General features: G+C 47.0%; 1 protein-coding gene across 1 annotated transcript in view; it reads left to right on the top strand.

Annotated features, from left to right (window-relative positions):
* Inpp5d (inositol polyphosphate-5-phosphatase D) overlaps nt 1-25,522 on the top strand; it is a 111,317-nt gene that overhangs the window by 29,678 nt on the left and 56,117 nt on the right. Inside the window, exons 3-4 of the mRNA XM_005361784.3 lie at nt 22,490-22,640; nt 25,040-25,211. Coding sequence (XP_005361841.2) covers nt 22,490-22,640; nt 25,040-25,211 — 323 coding nt within the window. The remainder of the gene's footprint in view (nt 1-22,489; nt 22,641-25,039; nt 25,212-25,522) is intronic.

Here is a 25,522-nt window from a genome sequence, read left to right as displayed (position 1 = left end):
GAGTAATCAGGGTTCCCTGACCTGTGGGAAGTCCAAGGACCGCCCACCTCCATCCAGGTTTAGTAAGGTGAGCATCCAAACTGCCTAGGCTTTTACAATCATTTTAAAGAGGAGTTAGCACAGCCACACTGACTTGTAGCTCAATGGTAGGGCACCGGCGTAGAGAAGGCCCTGGGTTCCAAGCCTGCCCTCTCCATCCCCCTTCCCACTTTGAACAAGGCTGGCTGCTAGACTCCTTCGGGCCTCATTTCAGCAATGAAATGATCCCATACCTCTTACCCTTCACTTTTCTTTCTCCTCTCATCATCCCTTCATTGGGGTCTGTCGCGGTCTCATCACGCACCCTGTGCTTTGATGAGCGATGACAGGCAGGCAGGCATACAGTCCCTTCCTTGCTGGTGGTGCCGTTGTTGTAGTAGTAGTAGTGAGGTCTGTCTGCACAGGCCTGTACACACACGTGCACACGGACACCGTGCACACCATACACAAGCTTTCTTTAGTAAGAAAGAGACCTCCATTAAAGGAATGCTCAGTTTTACTGTAGATTTGGCCAAGTCACCTTGCTCAAAACCTTGTCAAGTGAGCCTCTCCCCAATAAATCTTAGCACCTACCAAGTCCCCTCCGCCTCAGTACTGGACTTGTCCGGGCCTGCGGGGTTCCTCAAACAATGGGTGAAGTTTGCATTCTCGGTAATGTTGGTTTGCATTTTCCATAGTAGAAGTGACAATCAGCCTTTTTTTCACATGCGCACTCATCATTTGCATTTCTTTTCTTGTAGTTTGCACATTTACCTTTTGTCAGTATCTTCCTGCTTTGTTTGTTTGTTTGTTTGAGACAGGACGGGTCTGGCGTCCCAGGCTGGCAGCACCTGCACTGTGTAGCTGAGGCTCCCTTAACGCCCCCCCCCCCCCGTTCTTGTTCTTCTGTTTTTGGTGCTCGTTTAGAGGACGTGGGTTTGATCCCCAGCACCCACGTGGTGGCTTATCATCATCTGTGACCCCAATTTCAGGGACTCCAACAAGCACACATGTGGTGCACACACATGTATGCAGGTAAAACGTTCTTACACGCAAAATAAAAATAAGTATCAAAAAAATCTTTTTGATTTAAAATATCCTCTTCCCATGTATTTGGTCAATTAATTTTTATGTGGTTAGTTTACTTTTTCTTTTAAAAGCTTTTACTTACGTGTGTGTATTGTTGTATATATGTGTGGTATGTGTGTGTGTTGTACATGTGTGTGGTGTGTGTATGTGTTTATGTGGTATGTGTGTGTGTTGTACATGTGTGTGGTGTGTGTATGTGTTTGTGCGGTATGTGTGTATGGTGTGTGTGTACTATATATGTGTGTGGTGTGTGTATGTGCGCATATGTGTTTGTATGTATGTGGTGTGTGCATGTGTTTGTGTGATATGTGTGTATGATGTGTGTTATATATGTGTGTGGTGTGCGTATGTGTTTGTGTAGTATGTGGGTATGGTATGTGTATGTGTTTGTGTGGTATGTGTGTATGGTGTGTGTTATTTATGTGTGTGGTGTGTGTATGTGTTTGTGTAGTATGTGGGTATGGGGTGTGTATGTGTTTGTGTGGTATGTGTGTATGGTGTGTGTGTTATATATATGTTGTGGTGTGTGTATGTGTGCGTATGTGTTTGTATGTATGCGGTGTGTATATGTATGTGTGTTCTTGTATATGTGTGTTGTATATGTGTGTGGTATATGTGGCATTTGTACCTACAGGCACAATTACAGCTGGAGAGCATTGTCCAGTGCCTCTCCTTGCTCACCCTCTTGCTTTATCTTTTGAAACAGTATCTCTCATTGAACCGTTAGGTCATGAATTCCTCTAGGTTGTAAGGCCAATGAGCTGCAGGGATCCACTTGTCTCTACCCCCCACCACACAACTGCACACCCCAACACACCCTGTTCTCTGTGTGAGCTCTGGGGACCCTTTGCACCTGTACAGGAAGAATTTATAGACTAAATCACCTCACCAGTCCTTACCCCCCCTTTTTTTTTGTAAGATTATTTAGCATCTATCATGTCCTGTGAGTGAAATTTTTAAACAGAGGATGGGATAGAGTTCACTTGGTGAACCCAGTGCTTGTCTAGCACACACAGAGCCCTGTGATTGATCATCAGCACCGGATAAAAGTGGGCATGGTGGGCCAGGCGGTGGTGGTGTATGCCTTTAATTCCAGTGCTCAGAAGGCAGAGGCTAGGGCTGTTACACAGAGAAACCCTGTCTTGAAAAACCAAACCAAAACAAAAAACAAACAAACAAAAACTGGGCATGGTGGCACATACCTATAATCTTAGCACCTGGGTGGCATAGGTAGGCCAAACAGAAGATCAAGGCCATCTTCATCTAAACAGGGAGTTTGCAGCCAGCCTGGGCAACATGAGATTCTGTTTCCAAAAATAAAAATCATTTAGTTTTCATGTAGCTTCTGGGTCTTGTGACTCACCAATCTCAATTATCGGGAGAAAATAGTATTTTTTTTTTTTAATTTTCTAGCACTTTTATCATGTTTTTATGTCAAGTTCTTTATTTTGACATTTTATAAAATGGGGCTGTGAGTCAGCAACCTCGGATGTAAACAGTCCACCCTTGGCTGCTTACTCACGATTCATCAGCCCGTATGCCGATTTCCCACTTCATCTAGGTCTGGAAGCAGACGCCTCCTTCTGTTACACTGATTGATTAATCTCTTACAACAACACAGCACTGCACATTGATAGTGGCGGCAGTCCCTGTGGCCTGCTTCTGATTCCTGCTCCAGAAGGAGGCTAAAATTAAGACTAGGAATAAGAAGGCATGCCTGGAGAAAGGCCTCGACCAGACAGTGCCACAGCAGGGCAGCAAAGAGGAGAACAAGATGCAGGTAAATAGGATGAGGGTCAGCACAGGTCCTGCGAGAAGGTTCTGCCGCTGTGTACGCCTGAGTGGTCAGCACCAGGCAGCAGAAACTCTCAGACGATAACCTGCGTATCCCACAATGTGTCCCTGAAGGGGGATGAAGCCTTTCTGCAAGGACCATCCCTTCCCATGGCTGCTTCTACCCCTCATGAGATGCAAAGTCCTCAGCTAGTTGGAGAGGAAGCAACTGTCCCTGGATGAACTCTGTGAGTTCTGCCCACCATTCTGTATGTCATTCAGGCTGAACTCTGACTTCTGTCCACCATCCCACGTGTCCACCCTCTCCTCACTCTTGATGTGCTCGGGCTGATATCTCCTTCCCAGGGGGGTCTTTGGTACCCAGTGCTGCAGGGCATGCTTGCTCTCCTGTTTGGCAGTCTCAGGGAGCTCAGCTTGACTAGCTCTACCTTTGAGGAGGTTGTGCTATTTCTTTACCTATGCTGTATTTACTGTCAGTCTCCTGTCTTTCTTGTATGTACATCTTCCTGCTTCTGCTCAGAACTCTAGCATAGTGTTCCCCTAAACTTCACGTTACCAGGTCCAGCGTATCACTTCAGAGCATCCAGGTTAGCCTCCTTCTGGTTTGGTCCCCCAGCAGGCTGGAGATGCCTCCTAGCTGGGTGGCAGCCTTCTGTGAGTAACCTCCCCTCTGGCAATCTGAGCAGCTGATGGAGCAGAGATCTATGTCCATGCTGAGCCTGTACTTTTCCATGTGGTCTTTAACAACTTCTGAATGAATTTCACAAGATACTTTGCCCAAATCTACATGAATGAGATTTATAGTCGGAAGCAGGTGGCTGCTGTGTTAAGGAAGGTTTGGCACTATTGGTTTTCTGACTCGTGTCTTTCTTTAGTTACAGACCAATGAAAAACATTTCTTAAAATTTAGTGATTTTTTTCTACACAGTTATCTAATGTTCTTAGCTTCTTTTGAAGAGCTGTGACTTTCTGATGAACTCAGATTTCCATTACCCCATGATGAAGTGCTGGCCATGGATGGAATCTTCTCCCTTTCAACGCCATAGTTCCCTCCTCATTTGCTATCTCACCCCAAGCCTATCCTACCCTAGAAACAAAAGAAGCTCTTCCTGCTATGGAAGGGTGAGCGATTTGTGAGGCCCCACCACTCTCTGAAGATTTATAGGCAGTTAACAATGGGGAGGGGAGACAGTTTCTTCAGTGGTGTAGCCACTAGTAAGTTGCCCATGCTCCTTAATCTATGCTCTCATAAACAACCCTAATTAAACTCATTGGTACACACACACACACACACACACACACACATGCATGCACACATACACTAAATGAGACATAAAGTGGGGGGATTAGAAACCGAAAGAGATCAGCAGGAGTGTATGTGGGGTAACAGAGGGTAATGGGGTGAATGTGAACAATGTATATATATACCTATTATGTTTAATTAATGTATACAAATCTAAAGATTCAATAAATGAGCTTCCTGCAAAGCAAGCAAACATACACCAGCCTTCTACACAAAATGTGCAAAACAGTTTTTGCTGACTGGATCGGTTCCCAGTGCACACCCCCTGGTTCCTAGACCACGAAACACTTTGCATTTTTTCATAATCCCTGCTTTGGTAAACTGACCTAAAACCTTACCCAGGATGCACCTAAACCCACTGAAGTGTGAACTGCAGAGTAAGCCATCTCACCCATTGTGAAAGTCACAGCTTCCGCATCTGCCCTTCCCCTTAGATCTCCCCTCCCCACCCTCCACCCCCAGTTCAACTCTCTTGCTCCGAGTTCTCTTCCTTCCCCGGAATGGGGTTTGTATGTGACAGCAGCAAGTGTAGCTGCCGCCCCTTGCCTGCCTCAGCCTCTGGTCTCAGGTTGGACCGTGCCTTGCTCAGTTCCTCTGGGCAGCAGGAGGCTGCAGAGGGAACTTTCAGTTCCTCTGAGGGCCAGTGTTTATTGAAGTCACTGTCTACCTAACTGAGCTTCTGGTCCCAGAGCCAGGGATCTGGAGGGCCCATGGCTGTCATGTCAGCTTGCCAAGCAGAGAACACTTTGTTCTTGTCCCTTTCCGGCCTCTCAGCCTCAGACAATCCCACCACCCACCAAAGCAGGCTGGAAGCTTCCTGTTTTGATCTGGGCCTTTGCCATCTTTAAGTGGGAAAATCTTTGTCCTTGATGAATACTGCTTTCCCTATGCATTGCCTCAACAGCCATTAACCTTTCGGTGGCTGCTGTGCCTTTCTCCTGATTCAATGTTGCCTTCTAATACTGGGGTCATGCCGAAGGAAAACCCATGTGTGGACAGGAGGCCCAGCCCCTAGGAATGGGAGAGCTGATGTCGACAATGTGGCTGAGGTCGCTCCCCATGGCATACGAAGTGGCAGACATTTGACAGTCATTCTCCTACAAGGAAAACAATGCCCCACTATCTGCCAATGTCTGTGGTGTCAATACTCCCACTATGGTGCCCACTGGAATGGCTGCTTTGAACAAACAGCTCTTAAGGTTTAAGCCAGTGGGAACCATTGGTAACAACTCTGGACAGTGTGGTATAAACTCACATTGGAGGAGATGGCAAGGTCAGCCTGCTCTGGACTTGGGCATCCTTATCAGAGCCTCCTTGTCCTAATCAGGGTTTCTATTATTGCGGTGAAACACCGTGACCAAAAGCAAGTTGGGGAAGAGAAGGTTTATCTGGCTTACACTTCCACATCACTGTTCATCACTGAAGGAAATCAGGATAGGAACTCAAACAGGGCAGGTTCCTAGAGGCAGGAGCTGATACAGAAGCCATGAAGGGGCACTGCTTACTGGCTTGCCCCCCTCCCCCCAGCTTCAGTTTATTAGTCTGGAAAGTGGGAGGTGACTACATTTAGCAGAGATCCCTGAGGGTGATGACTCAGGCCTGGGATTACAGTAGCAGCGAATTTACAGTTTTGGCTGAATAGGTCTCATAATGCTCGTTCGTGGCCAAGGAGACGGGTGTAGCCTGAGAGCGGTAAGTACAACACTCCACACTGCAATGACAAACTGTCCCATAAGAAGCAACTGAAGGAAGAAGTAAGGGTTACTGGGGCTCACAGTTTGAGGGGACATGGTCTGTCGTGGTGGGGAGGCATGGTAGTGGGCGCATAAGGTGACCAGCTGGCCTTCTTCCTTCTGCAGTCAGGAAGCCAAAAGAGATGAATGTTGGCGCTCAGCCAACCTTCTCCTCTTTCCTTTTTTTTTTTTTTTATTGAGTAACAGATACGATGCCTTTTTTAAAAAAATCAGTTGTGCACATTAAAAAAGAATGTGATACTTTATCTGAAAACCTGGACTTTTACTTTCTCTCGACAGCTGTAAATTCCAGTAACTCTGGGTCTGTGTTCCTCTACAGGCTATAACTGGAACTAAATGGAAACTTCTTTAAGGGATAATTCTCCCTTGCTGCAGTCACCACCTCTCCCTAGTGTGTTACACAGCCTTCTTCCCTCACACCGAGCTTCAGATGCTATGCTCTCCGCGATGTTACTTCTTCTCGCCCAGCCCTCCTGCATTTATTAATTTTACGTTATTTCACAGGGTTTCCGCGTGTAGCCCAGGCTTGCCTTGAACTTACCACGGCAGCCTACACTGGTTTCCAACCAGCGGTGATCCTCTGAGTGCTGGGATTACAGGTGTGAACCACCCTGCTTTGCTCTGTCTCTGCATTTAACCCAAGGGGAAAACCTCAAGCCCAGAATAATTGGCAGGAAATTCAGGTCGGAGAGCTAGGAACCAATCTTGAACAATTTACGTGATCAAAACCATAGTCCACGCTCACCATAAAACAGTAACTCTCCAGAATGATTCAGTCCTTTCTACTGTATGTGCTTATGGCCCTCCCCTCCACAGGCAACCATTTAAGGGGTGTCTTTTATTTGTATACTTCTTTGACTCAAGCAATATTGTAGGTCTCATTCTGTTTTCTAAGTTTTCACCCAAGAATCTTTGTAAGATTTTTTTCAAATTTTTAAATTGTATATGCACATGTAGCATATGGGGGAGGTCACAAGACCACCTGTGGGGGTTGGCTCTCTTCTCCTTTGTGGGTCTCAGAGATCAAACTCAGGTTGTCAGTCTAGGCAGCAAGTGCCTTGACCTCCAGGGCCATCTCACTGGCCCTGCAAGATTTTTCCATGTTAGCTGGGTGTCACCTCATGCTTTTAATCCCAGCACTTAGGAGGCAGAGGCAGGCAGATCCAGGGCTACACAGAGAAACCCTGTCTTAAAAAAAAAAAGATTTTTTTTCTATGTTGCTACATGCATACCAGTCCAATCCTTCCATCCTTTCGGTGGGACATCCTGTGTTTGCCTTAATCAACCTCACCTGTTCAGTCTCTCAGGGACACTCATCCAGGCTCCCTCCAAATCTTATTCACTATATACTAACCTGTGATCATGATCCACAGAGGTGGCCCAGTATGAGCCCTGGCTACCGACCAGGAGTGAAGTCACTATACCATGGGATTTGCTTATATTTCATTTGCCTGAATTATTCCGTAGCTGTACTCCTGAATGGCTGAGCCATTCTACCCTCATAAGGTTCCTTATACAGCATAGGCATGGAGTGAAGGAGGGAATTTTCTATATTATTATCTAGTAGGAAATAATGCCCTATGGATGGAGTTCAGAATAGGTACCAGACACAAATAGTAAAATGAAAGAATGGACCACACTGTACAGTGTACGATCTCAGGGACCAGAACCAGGGCACATCCAGTGTTCAAAGATTTCTGCAAGCAGGTCCCTACCTTTTAAATCTCTACAACTTTCTAAAAACCACGTTTGCTGGGCATTGGTTGTTGTTGGAGACCGCTTGTTTGTTCCCGGCTACCCAGACCAACCATGAAATAATCACTCAGAAACTATATTATTTGAAATACTGTTTGGCCAATAGCTTAAGCATATCTGGCTAACTCTTATATGCTAAACCACCCATCTCCATTAATCTGTGTATTGTCATGTGGCAGTGGCTCACTGGGTAAAGTTCTGTCCGGTGTCTGTCTCCAGTGGTGCTACATGGCTTCTCTTTGACTCCACCTCCTTTCTCACAGCATTCAGTTTAGTTCGCCCCTCCCCCCCGCCCTGCCTAGCTCTATTCTGTCCTATCACAAGCCAAAGCAGCTTCTTTATTCATTAACCAATAAAAGCAATAAAAGCCTTTCCACATCAAGTAGTGGCACATGCCTTTAATCCCAGCACTTGGGAGGCAGAGGCAGGCAGATCTCTTAAGTATGAGGCCAGTCTTGTCTTCAGAACAAGTCTCAGGACAGCCAGTGATACACAGAGAAACTCTGTTTCAAAACAAAAACAATAACAAAGCTAAAAAATTATGCTTTGGGCCTCGTGATGAATCAGATAGGAACATAGTAAATTTAAACTATAACATCCCTCTGATAGCATTAGACTTCCCAAAGCTTCTGCCCCTGACCGTTTTTCTTTATTGACTTTTGGTATCCATTGATGCCCAGAGTCAAACCCAGCTGGATACTGATCAGAGTCCAGTTACCACACGTGAGCCATCTGCTGTCTTGCTGGGCAGCCATCACTAGTCTACTCTGGTGTTAAAGAGTGTGGTGTATCCTGCGTGGTAGCTTCCACGGGCAAGGATGCAAAGGCGGAAGCTTGGGAGAGTGGAGGGCACCAAGAAGAGGTTCTGGGATCCACAAGAGAGGCGCCAGAGGGGACTGAAGACCCCCACAAATAATGAGATAGAAGGACAGTGAGCCCCGTGAAGCTGGGATGAAGGTGTGTAAGTTTGAGATTTAGCCCCTGTGACAGTTGCGGTGATAAAAGGAACTGAATAACATTGGACCAGATACTCAATCTCTTACAGCTTCAGCTTCCTCAGGCCAGTGAAGATGATGACATCCTAAAGTTCAGTAAAAGGAAGGTCCTTGGGAAATGCTCATTCTCCCACTGTCTGTTTTTGCATGACCTTCTCAAGACTCTGCATGCTGCCTACTGTCATGTGGGGAACCCACTAGAGGTCCCACTGTAACTTTAATGCTAGAATTAAAAGTGGTTTATGTCCTCCCATCCAAAAAGTCTTTATGCTTGCAGTAAACATTGATTTTTCTTTCCTGGTTTGTACAGTCTAGTCGTCACTGGCTAATCTAGATGGGCTCTGCTGGGTCAAGTTGGACCCCAGGTCAGATCTGGGTCTGCTTCTTACATGTTCTTGTCCCAGGATGATGGGCATTTCTTCTTCTAGAAGGACATAGGTCCCAGGGGTGTCAAAGAGAGACCCATAGCACTCTCTGCTCAGAAGTGATACATTTGCTCACATTGAGTTGGCTAAGGCAAGACACATGGCCGAGCCACACTGATAGGACAGAGGTAGTTCTCTCATATTCTAGTATAAGATGTTACAAAGCACTGAGATGGGGGTATGGATTCATATTTCCAGAGTAAGGCATGCCATGAGCTGTGGAGAAAGTGCAGCAATGGTTTCCATAGGTAACAGATGACCTCACTGAGATGCTGGTATGAGGCACAATGTCTGGTTGTCTGCTCTGACTCCAATGACAAAAGACCCCATGTTGTCTCAGACTTTCATTTTGTCCTGAGGTACCAGGCGAGGATTCTTCTGCCCTAACACCTAAGTCCATATGCTGACAGATGGCATTGCCATCATTCCCCTCTTTTATCACCGTGGCAATACCAGAGAGCTCAGAGGAAGCATCTAGAGCTGTCATTGGGTATCAGCCGTCTCCTAGTCCTAAAGCTCCTTTGATATGAGATGTTCAGAGTGCTTCATGAGCTGCTCAAATCCTTGAGGAGAGCTGGAACTTGTTCGCAATGTAGATTCAGGAGACTGAGGGGCAGGGATTTGGGCCCAGTGACCCCAGCCTCTCAGTAGGGATCACAGCCCATGGGAGATAAAGTCAAAGGAGCCCAAGTAGTTGTTGGCATAGGTGTCTTGGCATCCTGAACTTCCTCAGCAGGAGGGTATCCAGGGCAGATACTGCTGGCTGGAGCTGAGGGCAGAGCCCATACTCAGTCATCCCACAGAGACTTCTCAAAGGCATATGAGCAAAAATCTGGATGAAATTGGGGGGAGGTTAGAACAGGGATGACCCCAAGGTACTGGCTGAATGCAAGGAGGAACCTGCTCCTGATAGACAGCCTGGTACTCCCTGGATATCTGGGTCAGGAAAAATGATTTCATTGTGACTCCCGCTCATGGATGTCATGAACTGGGGCAGTGTTGGCATTGTGTCCACTTGTATTCCTTACGCTGCAGGTGTCCTTCTGAGAGCTGTGTGGCAGTCCCTTCTGCTCATTTCTCTGCGCTTTGGTTCTCAAGTCCTCAGTTTCAGAGTCTTGACTTGGGCCAAGCCAGCCGAAATAAGGACTGTGCCCAGAGAAATGAGCGCCAGCCCGCTGCCCCTCTCTTTATCTCCATGGGGAAGGAAGAACAGGGGTCCCCCATACAGGGTTTTCCCAAACCCCACCCAAACTATCCTCTGAACCCAACAAGCTTGTCTTCAGCTGTCATTCATTTGTGACAAATCAAAAAACCTCCAGGTCCCGGGAGAAGAGAGAAGGATCCACATTGATTTCCATTCTGTCTCCTCTCTCCCAGCCAGCCCGCCTCCTGTCCCACTCATAATATCTGACTTGCTCCTGGATGCTGACACTTTGGCAGGAACCCAGATCTGCCATACCAATTGCCCACGCCACCTTGTTCTCTAGCCCCAGCTTAAGAGCTGTGTCAATAAAGGGGGCACTGCCCCTCCCCAGGCAAGTGAAACAACAATCGGTCCTCAGGGGAAGCTTGCCTGGGGTGTCACCACCCCTCACCTCCATCCACTCACACAGACCTACCAGACTTTCCACGACCGTTTTTATGTTTTTCCTGTATCTGAATTATTACAGTTGTCTGAGCACGGTAGGTGTTCTAAGATAGCTTGAGATTTTATACAGAAACCTCTGAAAGTATGTAAATCTAGAATGGTTTTATATGAACTTTTAAAATGTGACACTTTTAGAGAAGATCTCTTTGAAAACCCTGCCCTGTGTATACGCGTGTGTGGGCACATGCTAAAGAAATGGTCTAAACTACATAAACTGATTCTAAGAATGCTTTTTATAACCATGTGGAGCTCAAAAGAGTGTTTGCATGTAACCAACAAAGATATAGACTATTCTCAGCCTGGTTGTCTTTTTTAAAAAAAATAATAACTTATTTTGAAAGTAATTTGACGTAGAAAAATTTTAAGAACAGTACAAAGAATTGCATTTTCCTCTCTCATTTTCCCCCATTGAACATTTTAGCATACAATATGTTGATTGTTATCTCTTGTAGTTCCATTGTTGTTTTTCTGAGTCCTTGGAGAGTAAGAGCCCGGCAATGCCCCCTTAGCTCTCTCTTCTACATAGCACGTAGCCCCATTCAGTCCTCAAAATTAGGATGTTGATGCCAATCTCCATCCAATCCCAAAACTCCATTCAAATCTCTCCGACAATCTTAGCAGAAATATAAAAAAAAATCTATTTGTATATTCATGTAAACCATAGTTTACATACATAAAATAATTTTCCTCCTGGACCAATGTTCAATACGGAGTCTTGTCCCTTCTTTTGTGACATGGACCTTTTTGTTTGTTTTTGAGAATGAGCTAGTTAGCTAGTAATTTTGTGGGCTGCCTCTTGATTTGAGTACTTCAGGGCTTTCCCCCACGGCTGGGCCCAGTCCTGTCTTTCTCCAGGACTTCTCAAGAGTGGTACTGTGATCAACACACCCACTCAAGGAAAGGCACAGGTTGCTCTGCCCTGTTGTTGGAGTAAACTTTGAGTATGGGCTTTGATGGCATCTGCTTTTGCAGATTTTGTAGATGGCATTGCTTTGCAAAATTACTATAGATATTTGAAGTTTTCGTTCTCTCTCTCTCTCTCTCTCTCTCTCTCTCTCTTCCTCTCTCTCCTCTCTCTCTCTCTCTCTCTCTCTCTCTCTCTCTCTCTCTCTCTCTGCCACTGCGCTATATCCCCAGCACCAGAAATTCAAGGTCATTTTAGGCTTCATGGTAAGTTTGAGGCCAGCTTAGATTATGAGTCCCTGTCTAAAATAATAAAATGAAATAAATAACTGAAGTCAGGTATAGCAACACAATTTGTAATCCCAACACTCAGAAGTTGAGGCAAGAGGATCATGAACTTGAGTGGCTTTGGGCTAAATGATAAGACAAAATATGATAAACAAAAATCTGATAACTAAGCTAGGGATATGATTGAGGGTAGATTGCTTGCCTAGCACACCAAACGCTCTGAATTCAATACTTGAAGAGTAAATAAAATAAAATTAGAAAAGTCAACACATCCACAGAACTGTTTTGTGGCAATAGTCTGAATCTATCTAAATATCTCGTCCCTAGCTTTAGCATCTCCTGGTAAAACTTGCCTGAATCAATTATTACAATGATGGCTGCCAGATGCTAACTGCCTCTTCCTGTCATTGGTTCGACAGTTATTAATTGGCATTCAACCGTGGGAAGAGCTTGTCTCTCTGGTTTATTTATATAAGGATAGACTCATGAATTCTCATTGTACTCAGTGGATTATAACTATGTCATTATTTACTCTGATGTTCAGATTGTGCTTGCTGCTCACTCCCACTGCCCTTTCTGTTGGCTCCTGGCTCTTTTTGATCAATTGTTTTCATGTGCAAAGCATGGCTTCTCTCTCTCTTAGAGCAGCGGTTCTCAACCTTCCTAATGCTGCAACCGCTCCATACAGTTCCTCATGTTGTATTGACACCTAATCATAAGATTATTTTTATTGCTACTCCATAGCTGTAATTTTGCTACTGTATATAAACTATATACTGTTGTAAATAATTTTGGGAGATAAAGGTTTGCCAAAGGGGCTGTGACCCACTGGTTGAGAACTGCTGTTCTAGAGCCGTAGATATCATGGATTCTGCTGTTCCATCCTGGCCCTGGATTATCAGCTGGTAGCTGAGTAAAAGGATCTCTGGGTCTTTCTATGGGGAAATGTTCAGCATCCAAGATTTGAGCAGTGAGCATACTCATTGCTGTTAGTGTGTCATAACTTCTAGGCCCTCTCAGCAGATAGAACCAAGAGATGGTGTGTGTGTGTGTGTACACATACACATTCATACTTTTCTCCTAGAATCATCTGTACATTAAAGACAATGAGTTTGAGGGGTTAGAAAGATGGCTCAGCAGTTAAGGGCACTTTCTGTGCAATCATGAGCACCAACATTCCAATCACAGCCCCCAGGCCATGAGCCATACATCCCTGCACACACATGTTCCCTGGCTCTGAGGTAGATAGAGACAGAGGTTTCATAGACTTGCTGGCTTCCAGAAAAGCTAAGAAAAAAAAAAAAAAAGATCCCCAGGTTCAGGGAGAATCTCTGTGTCAAAATAAAGGGGGAAGGGTAAGTAGAAAGTGATAAAAGAGGTCACCTGACACCCTTCTTTCACACACACACACACACACACACACACACACACACACACACACACACTGAATTCACACTGTTTGATCCCATTCCAATCCAAAACGACAGAGTTGCTCTGCGGCTCCTTCCCTAGCCCGGCTTGCGTTCTTCTGCTTGTTTCCTAGCAGGTGTGGAACCCGGTCCCCTGCCCTGCTGCCTCATTGGTCTGACCATCTCCAGTGGCTTCTCAGGCTGGGGATAATTCCTTATCTCAACCTCCACTGTGTCTTCAGTCCAACTATCTCTGTATCCTTCTGCGTCTTGATCATCTCCGTGACCTCAGCTCAGAAGTTGACCCTAGCTACTTCACAGGCAATGAAACACTGAAAACATGTTCATAGAAAGAGGAGTTGGGCCTATAATCCCAGTACTTGGGAGGGTGAGGCAGGAGGATCTCAAGCTCTGGGCCAGCCTAAGCTATGGAGTGAGTGCCAGTCTAGCCTGTGCTCCAGAGTGAAGTCCTCAGTGGTAGTGGGGTGTGTGTGTGGGGGGGGGGGAGGTTAGCAGTCTTCTAATGGGGATATCCTGTAGAGGTACCATTCTAAGCCTTATAATTCCAAAGCAGCTTCCAAAACTATTCTCAGCCCAACCTCCTCTTTTCCCAGGCTCCCGAGTCTCTCTAGCTGGCCATGCTTCCTGGGTGGATTAGTGTTCTAGCTAGACCAGCTCCCCATCCCTGCCCCTTTCTCCTTCTTCCCACCTTACCTCCCTAATTGAATTAAGTACAGCATCCCCTCTTGCCGTATGATGTCAGCTAGGCCAGCTGTGGCAGTTAACACCTGTCACCTCCACACTCAGGAGGCTGAGGCTGGGGGGATGATTAGTTTAATTCAAATCTGGGCTATAATATGAGACCTTGTATCAAAAAATAAAAATTAAAACATCAATCCATTTATACCACTTGTATATACACTCCAGCTCCTAAACACTCCCAGAAACTTCGAATTGCTTTTTTAAAAAGTTCAAGTGCTACCAAAGCCCCAGAGACCCAAAGAACCATGCCCTTCCCACCTCCCCCTTTCACCCATTATTGGGTCTGTAATTCTCAGGAAGACATTCCTGCCTAGTCTGTTGAAGCAGAGGAGGTAACTAGACACTGAGAAAGAAGAATTCTGAAGGCAGAAGGGAGGGAGAGGAAACCACCTGATGGCTGCAGAGATAAGAGAGAGACCCAGGAAAAGGTGGGACCTAGCCACAGTGATAACCACATAGGAAAATGGCAGGGCTTGGTGTCTTGATGTGCTGAGCGGCTCAGAGCAGAACACAAAGGCCTGGCCAGGCGTGCTGAGCTCTAAGTTTTCCATCCCTCGCCACAGCCTGCATTGCTCTCAGCTCTGCTGAGTTCTAGTCGTGAAGTACTCCTAAGCCTGGGCCTGGACTGAATCTAGCCATGCCTGTCCCTACTTCACCGTCTTTCCAACTTCCGCAGACCCAGGGTCCTTGCTGAGGAGCAGAAATAATAAGAGCAACAGGCAGCACCCCTCTGCCCAGCAGACAAACTTATGCTCTCCTCCTTCCTAAGCCCTTTCTCCTGACTTTCTCTTTGGACCTGAAACAAGCACTCAGAGGTCGTGAAATCCTGCAGAGAGCTTCTTGTTTGGTTTGGGTTCTCCACTTCACACTTCTCATCATCTGTAAAGTCTCCATGGTAACTGGAAAGGCTGGCCTCAAACTGGCTGTGTAGTGGAAAATGGCCTTAAATTCCTGATCCTCCCGCCACTGCCTCCTGAGTGCTGACATGGCAGGCCTGCAGCCCAGCTCCCGGTAGGCTTCTCCATCTAAAATAAAAGCTGCCCAAACCTTCAGGAGTGACCACCCGAAGCACCACACTTCCTGCTTCGCGGCTGGCAGACTTCCTCCCTGTGCCCAATCTGATTTCAGTTCTGCATTTAGAGATGGCAGACAGTGCTGACATTAAAATTATCCCCTGGGAAGTTTCAGCTTGTCTAGGGCTCTGACCTCCCGGCTGCTGTCCGCCCTCCCCCTCCCCCGAGCGTGTTCTTAGTCATCGCCAGGTTTGACTATGGAAAGGCCTGTGCAGCCTGAACATCAGCTCTCCTTCAGCTGCCCTTAAGACATGAGCACCCTCCTCTCGCTGACACCCCAGTCCGAGGGGTAGACCTCCTTGCCTGACTTTAACAGTATCCCTGTCAGGTAGATGCAGATGCCAAGAAGTGGGAGAACAAGATCTCTCCCTGCAAGGTCCAGTGGGCAGTCCGAGTTCCTCTGCTTCCTCCACCTCTTTCAATGACAATCATGGGGTAGATGCATCTCAGAATAGTGGTGGGTCCTTATGTGTGAAACCAGTTTCCCCTGTAGAAAGACTTGGGCTATCATGCTGGGTTTCTCAAGGCTCTTGCCAGCTTGTGGGAGAAGCAGACACTGAAACTATCCGAGACAGAGTGAACTGGGCTCCTTGGGTTGCTGTCTACAAAGACCATATAGAAATGCTGTTTCTGGATACTCTTTATAGACATATTAATTAACTGGAGGCAAGGGAATATACTGCATTTTGTTTTGCAAATAGAACTAATCCTTACCTTATTTTCTTGTGATTCTGAACATTCCTGCCTAGTCTGTTGATTAAGCAAACCCCAGAGAGAGGTCTTCTTCAAGCCAGGGATATCCCAGATACAGGCTCTTTAAAGTGGAAAAAGCTTGGGGCTGAAGATGGAGCCCAGTGGAAGGGTATCACCAGTATGTGCCTGCCCAACACCGTGACAAAATACTTTTTATCAGACATCCTCTCTTCATGTTTTTCTAAAGCAAGCTGCCTGCCGCATGGTCTAGTTGATCTGTTAGAGAAGAAAGGGATTCGTCCCTGGCAAGGAGAAGGGGGGAGTCACTATGGAGGAGGAATCTCATGGGTATCACTTTCCTGAGGAGCAGCATGAGCGAGGGAACATGGATCGCTAAACAGCTCAGAAATGTTAGGCACACACGGCTAACATGAGACCTTTGGAGTTCCTTCTCTATTTCAAAATGACTTCATGTGTCATTTAAGGAAGGCCGTAACTGCAGAATGAGGAACAATAGCAGGCAGCCTGGCCCTTAAGAATCCAGGGCCACACCCCTCTTCTGGTGGGGAACCATGATTAGGGCCTTCTTGATCTGGGCGCCTTTCCCATGCAATACACAGGTGCTGCCCTCCCCCTGTGAGTTGACATGCTGAGAATCTACTGTTTGTACTCAGGTCTGTTAACTGCCCTTGCTTCCCATGGCGTTAAGCCAGTAGGAGCCCCAGCCAGGGGCAAAAGGGTGAGAAGATAGGGAAGAATTGAAGTGAGGGTGGAGGACCTGTGGCCTGGATCCCTCCCTGTGAGGTCCTGTGGGCCCCTCCACAGAGGCCTCTATTCCTGCTGGGTGCTCTCTCTGGGTTCTAACACTATCCTTCCCCTGGGAGCTCCTGGAGATGGGGGTAAACAGCTCCCCTCTGCAGCTCTGGGACTCCACTTCCCTACCTACCTACCAAACTGTCTCAAAACTCCAATTTTATATGACACCTGACACCTGCTCCGACTAATGCCTATGACAACTTTCTTAACAACATTTTATGTTTTAAAATATTGAAAAAGTTTATCAGTCAATGGTGGCACACGCTTTTAATCCCAGCACTCACGAGGCAGAGGTAGACAGATCTCTGAGTTCAAGGCCAGCCTGGTCTACAGAGTGATTTCCAGGACAACCAGGCTACACAGGATTTGAGAAACCCTGTCTCAAAAAACCAAAAAGAAAAAAAAAAAGAAAGCAACAAGAACTTAAACAGCTAATCACACCCACAGTCCTGAGCAGAGAGAAATTAATATATACATGTATATATTATGCTCAGGTTCTCCACTTAATCTTATACAATCCAGGACCCAAAGCTAGAGAATGGTGCTGCCCACAGTGGGCTGGGTCTTCCCAATCTACTAAGTTTAAGTTTAGCGAGTACTCCTCTTCTGCCCGCCCCCTCCCCACCCCAGACACCATAGGCTGACCTGATCTAGACAATTCCTCGTTGAGGCTCTCTTCCTAGGTCATTCTAGATTGTGTCCAGTTCACAATGAAGACCACCCACCATGGTCCCTCTACCGTTCTTCCAGGCTCCAAATTCTTGCCTGTAGTTCTGAACCCTACAGAGTCTGTAATTGCCAGTAACTTAGGTGGCCTGTATGATTGATCTGGATGTAATATGCAGACCTGGCTCCTGGAGTGGGGGTGGCTCTCAGGCAGGTAGATATGAGCGCTATCTAATGGAGGAAGGGACCTCTAGTCTCATTAGAAGGAGATGACGGTTTTTCCTGGCCTACCGTCAGTACTCTGCACCTGGAAGCCCCTTCCCAAGTGTTGGTTTAGACTTAGTGGGATTTATTAAGCTGCACCCAGTGATAGCTGTCCTTCGCTCAGAGCCAGGCACTCACTGGCCACCCTGCCTGAACACGGGGCCTTTTAAGCCCATCTGAAGAATGATATACCATGGGTAGGCTACTATTTTCTGTGCTATATGGACAGAGGCTTGTACTCACCTATATGGACTCCACTCCCAGGCCTGCCCTTGTGTGAGCTGGCTCATGCCTTCTACAACTCCCGCCTTAGACCGCATTTCTCTAGAATGTGCTTTGAATCTAAATTCCTCGTGGAGAATCTTTGTGAACCCATAAGTCATATTACCAAGTGCCAAGACACACGAAGATGCCAATGAAGACAGTATTTTGAACTGTGCCCCTTGAAACTTGAGACCTGCGTGAGGAAACAGGCTGCTTCCTGCTGGCCCATGTGGTATTATAACAGGTCTCCCCTTCAATTGAAATTTACCCTACGGGGGTTTGCTTCCCTGAGGAGGGTATGTATTCTTTCGGGTGCTAGAACTAGGAAGCCTTCTCAGCTGGCCCTGGCTGCTGAGTAGTAAATCTACTTTTTAGTGCAGATTTGTGACCTCCTCAAGGACACTTTTTCTCTTGAATGATCTCAGGCTGTCCACTTAGGATCTCTGTCTCCCTGTCTCAGCCCCGTCTGTCTCTTCAGTTGCATTTGTATGTGTGCGTATTTACTGCACACGTACACAAACAACTGCATACCACAGATGGGGTCATTTATAAAGAATAAAGCTTAAAGTCTGGGGAGGTAGCTTAGTGGCAGAGAATCTGCCTAGTATGAACAAGGTCCAGCAAAACACACGCAGATAAAGGCTTACAGGTTACTTGGCTCACGGTTCTGGGGATGCCTAGGAGCAAAGTGATAGCCCCTATCTGGTGAGGGCCTTCGAGCTGTACTACAACATGGCACAGGGCATCAGATGGCCAGACAGCAAGTGTGAGTTTGCTTTTTCTCTGCTCAAAGAGCCGCTGATCCCATCATGGAGCCCCGCTCTTCCAACAGCTTTACCTCCAAATGTAAATATGGGGATTACCTTTCCAACCTATGGGCTGGGGAAAGCCAATCCAAACTGTCCCACCCTTAGTGCTGCCTGTGGAAGGTGGAGGAAAGCCTCCCTCCCCAGGAATGCCATTATGAACTGGTATATGCATCCACCCGGAGGTGCCTGCTTCTCCATCCGTGAAGTGTGAACTCAACTCTGCAGTCCCCATCTTCTGGAAGTCTGTGCCACCTGGGCAGTCAGCCACCCTGGGCTGCCAGGCCCTGCTCCCTGACCCCTATGACTGGTGCACGCTCAGGCAGTGGCCAGAGAGGTGGTCTTGACTGACAGCTCTCAGAGCCTCCATAGCTTCTTCCAGCTCCTGCCTCCACCCTGCTGGGTTTCCTTTCAGCTTGTCTGTTTCTCTGCTTGATCAATTCTCAGCCTGTTCACCCTTCGTTGTTTTTTTGGACTAACTATGTCTATAATTCAATAGTGCAGCATAATCCCAGTTCTCTCTCTCTCTCTCTCTCTCTCTCTCTCTCTCTCTCTCTCTCTCTCTCTCTCTCTCTCTCTCTCTCTCTCTCTTTCTTTCTCTCCTGTTACATAAAATGCTCTGCATCTCAGCTTGGGTGCCTCCTAAAACCCCAAATCACATGTGCTTTTACACATGTGGTCCTCAGGCCCTCCACACCCCCCGCTAAGACTCCTTTCCCAGATTCACAGCCTACCTCGAATTTCTTTAATATTTTTATACTGTTTCCAAATGCCTGGTGGCATGCTATCTGTTAGGTATAAACCCCCCCCCCCCACAAGACCACACATACTTACGACTGTTTTAAGGGAATTGAGTTCAAAGGTCTTACATCTTATCAAATTATTTCTGCTATTCCATTCTTATTTGCATTTGAATCATTGAAAGAATATTCTGGAAATCTCAGCGGGGCTGCCACTCAGGTGGTTAACAGAGCTTCCTGGAGATTGTGCAGTGCGGGGCTTTGAGAGAACAAGGGAATTTAATGAAAAGAATAAACAAATGGTTTTGCTAAGCTCTCTGCAGATTTACTAAACAGTCTAAGCCATACAACGCACACACACAAACACACACACACACACATATACACAGATTTTTATGTGCAGTGCACATGAGGACACAAGTACACTTGGAGAAAGAAAGAAGCCGAGGGAGGCAGGGAGCCCATGTGTATGGCCCGAGTCTCACACGAGACCTTGTGTCCTCACTACTGTGTGGAAGACCCACGAGCCTGGGATCAGAGTAAAGTCTGAGAGCTGGGATTCCTAGTTGTATCAATTGTTTGTCTCATTGCTGTGATAACATGCCTAAAAGAAGCAACTTGAGGAAGAAAGGGGTTACTTTGGTTTACAGTCAACCGCGATGGGGTGACGGGGAAGGTACAGCAGGAGAAGCAGAGGCAGCTAGTCACACTGTGCCCACACTCAGGAAGCAGAGAGTGGTGAATGCTGGTGTCAGTTTTGCTTTCTCCTTTCTATTCAGTCCTGGTCATCAGTCCATGGGATGCTACGTTAGGAAGTGTCTTCAATAACCCTAACCTACATAAGCCCAAAGACTTGTACCTATGGTGAATCTTAATCTCATCAAGTTTACAAAATACCTCATTTGGTCACATTCGCCTGTGATCCTGATGTCACCAGGCCAATGTCCTACCAAGCCTCCTAAATGAAGCCCTCAAACTGTCAACAATAGGAATCTAATGATTGAGTCCACCATCTGCTCGCCCTCCTGTGAGGACTTCCACCCCAAACCCATCTTCTTATTGGCCTCAATTGCAAGCAGTGTGTCTCTTTCAGCAAGAAGGCAGCTAGCAGCCCCCCTGAAGAGATATTTAACCTCTGATTCCCAAACCTGAAAATGGGTGTGAGAGTCATTGTTGAGATGATAGGGACAGTTGGACATGGTGGCTCATGCCTGTCATCCCAACACCCAGGTAGCTGAGGCAGGATTGTCATGAGTTTGAGGTCAGCCTGAGCTACAGTGTAAGACACTATCTTAAAATAAAAAGACAGACTATGGGCAGACACTTGGTGTTTGGAGGCCCAGGTAGAGGAACAGGGACCCTGCAAAGCCCCGGCCATAGAGACGAGGTGTATGTGGTACCCATCGTTACCTTCAGGATCTTCGTCTGTTGCTCCAATCTGACTCCCTACAGGGATGTTGTCTTAGCAGTGGATGAAAGACAGATGCAAGGGTGTCTTGGTAGGGACTGAGCTAGCTGTTCAGAAAAAACCTTGAGCTTCCTGCTGGAGTTCCCTCTTCCACCAACACACACAAGAGTCCTGGTCCCAGAGTATTGGAAGAGTAGAGCAGAGGGACCTCCATCATCAACAGCAGAGGCACAAAGTGGTGAAGATTCCTGTGGTGCTTTGATCCGCTTCTGACTTTTGATTAAAACAAATATAATCAAGAGCTGGATAGATGGCCATGTGGTCAAGAGCATTGGCTGCTCTTGTAGAGGACCCAGGGTTCAGTTCCTAGCACCCACAGGGAGGTCTCCCAAGGATCTCTAACTCCAGTCTGAGGGATCTGGTGCCCTCTTCTGGCCACCATGGGCACTGTCCTCACATGGTGCACATACATATATGGAGGTAAAACATCATATATATAAAATAATTTTATCTTTAAAAAAGGTAGCTAAGTCCAGCATAGCAGTGCACACCTTTAATCCCAGCACTCAGGAGGCAGAAGCAGACAAATCTCTTAATTCCAGACCACCTAGGGGCTGTGTAGTGAAACCCAATCTCAACAAATAAACAAAAACAGAATTAAAACAAATTTTAAAAATTACAAGAACAAATTTTCCTATCATTAAAAATAATAGTCAGTTATGGTGGTACAAGCTTGAATTTTAAGCACCTTAGAGTCTGAGTCAGGAGGATGGTTGCAAGTTTGAGGCTACCTTGTGCTACACAGCCAGACCCCAGTTTCAAAAGCTTAAATAAGTACACAGACAAGCCTTGTATGGTGGCATGTGTCCTTATTAATCCCAGTTACTCTGGGGGTTGAGCCGGAAGAAGGATGAGCTTAGGCTCAACCTGGATAACTTAGAGAGACTCTGCCTCAAAATAAAGTTAAAGAGGGAAGGCAACAACTGCGTGTGAGACCTATACCCGTGTGTGAGCCCCATACCTGTAATCCCAGCACTCTGGGCAGCGATAGGAGATGCAGCATGGTGGTAGGATGCTCGCTTAGCGTGTGTAAAGCCATGGGTTCAACCCCCACTGCTGGAAGAATGGGTAATTGGTACACAAACAGCCTGTGCCTGCAAGTGTCCCTTAGTGGTAGGGCTGTGCTTTGCATGTGTGAGGACCCAAGTTCAACACCAAAAATAAAAAATAGTTTTTAGAAACGATCTGGGGTGGGGGAGCAGAGATAGCTCTGCTCACCACATACACACCTAAGCTATTAAAAATAGAACGCGTGGGCCTTTGATTTCTTTTGAAAAATCTGAATTTCCTAATTTGGGCATAAATAAAAATATACTATATTTGTATAGTAAAATACTTAAAAATAATTAACAGATGAAAAGAAAAGTAGTTTTAAAAATACCCCGATTTGCCCCTTTGCAAAGGACTGCTGGGAGCCACTGGTTACAGGATGTGTGGTGTGGGTGGAGAGCCTGTAGCTTTTTCTGAAGTTTGGTCACTCCCTGTCTCTCGGGTGTCTGCTGCAGATGGCCCTTGTGGTTGGGTGACATTCAAGTTAAAATGTGCTCCGTCCTCAGGCATCTGAAGGTGTCCCCATGAGGTTCTTCACCAAACTGGACCAGCTCATTGAGTTTTACAAGAAGGAGAACATGGGGCTGGTGACCCACCTGCAGTACCCTGTGCCCCTGGAGGAAGAAGACACCATCGATGAGGCTGAAGAGGACACTGGTAGGAAGAGAAGGAGAGGATGGCAAGGGTGGGGAGGTGCCAGCCGGGCTCTGCCGGTCTTGTCTTATGGTTGCTCACAGATCAGAGGGGGATCATGGGCTCCGAAGTCAGGTGTGGACCAGAACTCCTCTCTCTGGCTTCTTGCCTTTGTGACTTTGGGTGACCTCAACTCTCTGAACGATAAGCTTCCCTTTAAAGCAATTAGGTGATGCCAGGTGGTGGTGGCGCACGCCTTTAATCCCAGCACTAGGGAGACAGAGGCAGGAAGATCTCTGTGAGTTCAAGAGCAGCCTGGTCTACAGAGCTAGTTCCAGGACAGGCTCCAAAGATACAGAGAAACCCTGTCTCAAAAACCAAATAAATAAATAAAGTGGTTAGGTGACAGTAACACATATCAGTCCCTCAGCGTGTCACAGGACCAGATGACCATCACTCACAGTGCACAGCAGACACTCCATAAATGAAACTCCCTTCAGTTTCGTCATTGTAGTAAAAATGAAAGCCACACTTGCACCTAAGTGAGAAGATGGACAAAGTGTTTCCTTCTTCATATACCATCATTGAAAACAACAAAAATGGCCATGGTGGGTCTTGCCACCGGCAATCCCAAAATTCTGGAGGCTGAGGCAGGAGGACCGTGAGTTTGGGCTAGCCTGGGCTACATAGTGAGACCCTATCGTCTCTAAAGAGGCTCCTAAAATAAAATATATTTATAGGGGGGGAGTTCCCAAGAGTGGGTGGGGGGCAGCACAGGACAAGGAGCCAGTAGTCATAGAATGACAGTTATGTAGACATCCCTCCAGCAGAGGGATGCCCCTCCTTCTTTTCATCTCAAAGGTTCCTTGCCTAACAGAAGACCACAAGTAACCTCTTGAGTCCCTCAGCTAGACAGCGCGTCCCTGGCAGGGTCCCTGGGGAAGGCTTTAGACCAGCAATCTGACTTCCCAGGTCTGGCGTTTGCTTTGCCCTGGTGAGACTATGTCAGGCACATTTGAGGCATCCTCTTCTACAATGGGCTAGCCGGAGATCACCTGTACCCTTCTCGAACCTTCTGCCTCCTTGGAAAACCCCATTTCCTGCCTGTTTAGCTCAAACTACCTGCCAAAAGGCAGCCAGGAGCAGCAGAGGAGGGCCAGGGAAAGCATGTGTCGTAGATGACCACAGTTCTGAGCTTGCTGATGGGGACTGCCATGTCCCCTCTCTCTAACCTTTGGAGATCAGCAGCTGTGGTATAGCTGGAGCCAAAGCTCACATGAAGGCCACATGGCAGCCTTGATCTTGTCCTATAGATATGTCCTCCACACGTCAACGTTCTCACTTCCCTCAGACCATGCATCCAGCTTTCCTTCAGCTTTCCCTGCCTCCGGGATGCCATCGGAAGCAAAACACCAATGCTTCCGGCTCCAGAGACAAGCCCACTTTCCTGATCTTGATTTCACTCCTCCAAACAAGTCTCCTGTCACACACAAGACCCAGAGCTAAGGGACGTCCAGCACCTGGACTATGTGTCTGATTTCACTGGAGTCTTCTCAAGGGCCTGCAGTTCCTGGTTCCAAAATAGAATCAGAACTGTCTTCCACAGCTGAGAGAGGGAGAGGAAGGGGCATGCACATACACTAAATAAGTCCTCCTGTCCCTGTCATCCAGGAAATGCTATCCTGGGAGCCAGGGTAGCCATTGGGGGTCAGGAGGGTCTTGGGCAGGAAGTCCTGAACCTAAATGTTTGGCAACCTTGGCCTTCATGCACATGAAAGATATTTGAAAGGAATTGTCAAAGGTCTCAATCTCTCAGCCCAAGGTCAAACTGTTTGTTTGATATGTTGGGTCTCTGAGTGGGAGGAGCCCGTATTTTATAAATTTGTTTCTGAGGGTCTAGAAGAGGGAAAGGAGGCCTGAGGCTGGAGGGAATAGAGAGAAAAGGAGGCAGAAGTCGGGGAGAGAGAGCAATTGAGACAGCGAGTGGTTGCATGGGCTTGATTTCCTACCCATAAACCCTGAGAACCAAATTACCATTCTGATCTGTCAACTGGTCTGTGCAAGACCAGCAACCCTGCAATGTCCCTGGGCTTCCCAGGGCCAACTGATAACAGTACATCTTTGCTGGGCAACAAGGTAGAACAGACCACAGCCAGAGAGGCTCCAGGTCTAAGGGTCATGAAACCAGGTCTGCTTCAGAAGGCTCTCTATCAGGGTCCAGGTCTAAGGGTCATAAAATCAGGTCTGCTTCAGACTCTCTATCAGGGAGTCTGCATGGATGTAGGGAGGAGGAAGAGGAGCAACTGGACAGACTGGGACCTGGAACATGGTAGCCTGGGCCTCACAGGGCTGTAGGAGAGATGCATAGCAAGCCTGTCTACACAGTGTCCTCACAGATGGCATTGTTTCTGCTGTTCTGGTAGAAAGTGTCATGTCACCGCCGGAGCTGCCTCCCAGAAACATCCCTGTGTCTTCTGGGCCCTGCGAGGCCAAGGACCCTCCTCTTCCACTAGAGAACCCTCGCACCCCTGAGGTCACCCGGCCGAGTCTCTCCGAGACGCTGTTTCAGCGACTGCAGAGCATGGACACCAGTGGGTGAGTTTCTACCTGGAGGGTCCTCCGGGAAGCTGGCCTGTGCCTGGTACCCAGCATCGAGTACCCCAGCATGCAGGCCCAGGCTGTAGGGAGCAGCAGGCTTCTCATTCTTCTTATTAATAGTAAAGTTGAAAGACAGCTTCTGTAGGTTTAGTCAGGACTGTCTCCCTCCAAAAACCAAAAAAATAAAATATAAAAAAAATTATTTTGTCCTTAGCCCATTTCTTTCAGATCAGGATCTTTGTATTTTTCCTGTGAGATTTTACAGTCTCCTCGTGCACTAACACTTCATCCGCATCTTTGTGAGGGAA

This window comes from Microtus ochrogaster, linkage group LG4, assembly GCF_000317375.1.
Source record: "Microtus ochrogaster isolate Prairie Vole_2 linkage group LG4, MicOch1.0, whole genome shotgun sequence".
NCBI classification, from domain to species: domain Eukaryota; kingdom Metazoa; phylum Chordata; class Mammalia; order Rodentia; family Cricetidae; genus Microtus; species Microtus ochrogaster.
The sequence above is the reverse complement of the archived record's forward strand: the minus strand, read 5'-3'. Positions and strand labels throughout refer to the sequence as shown.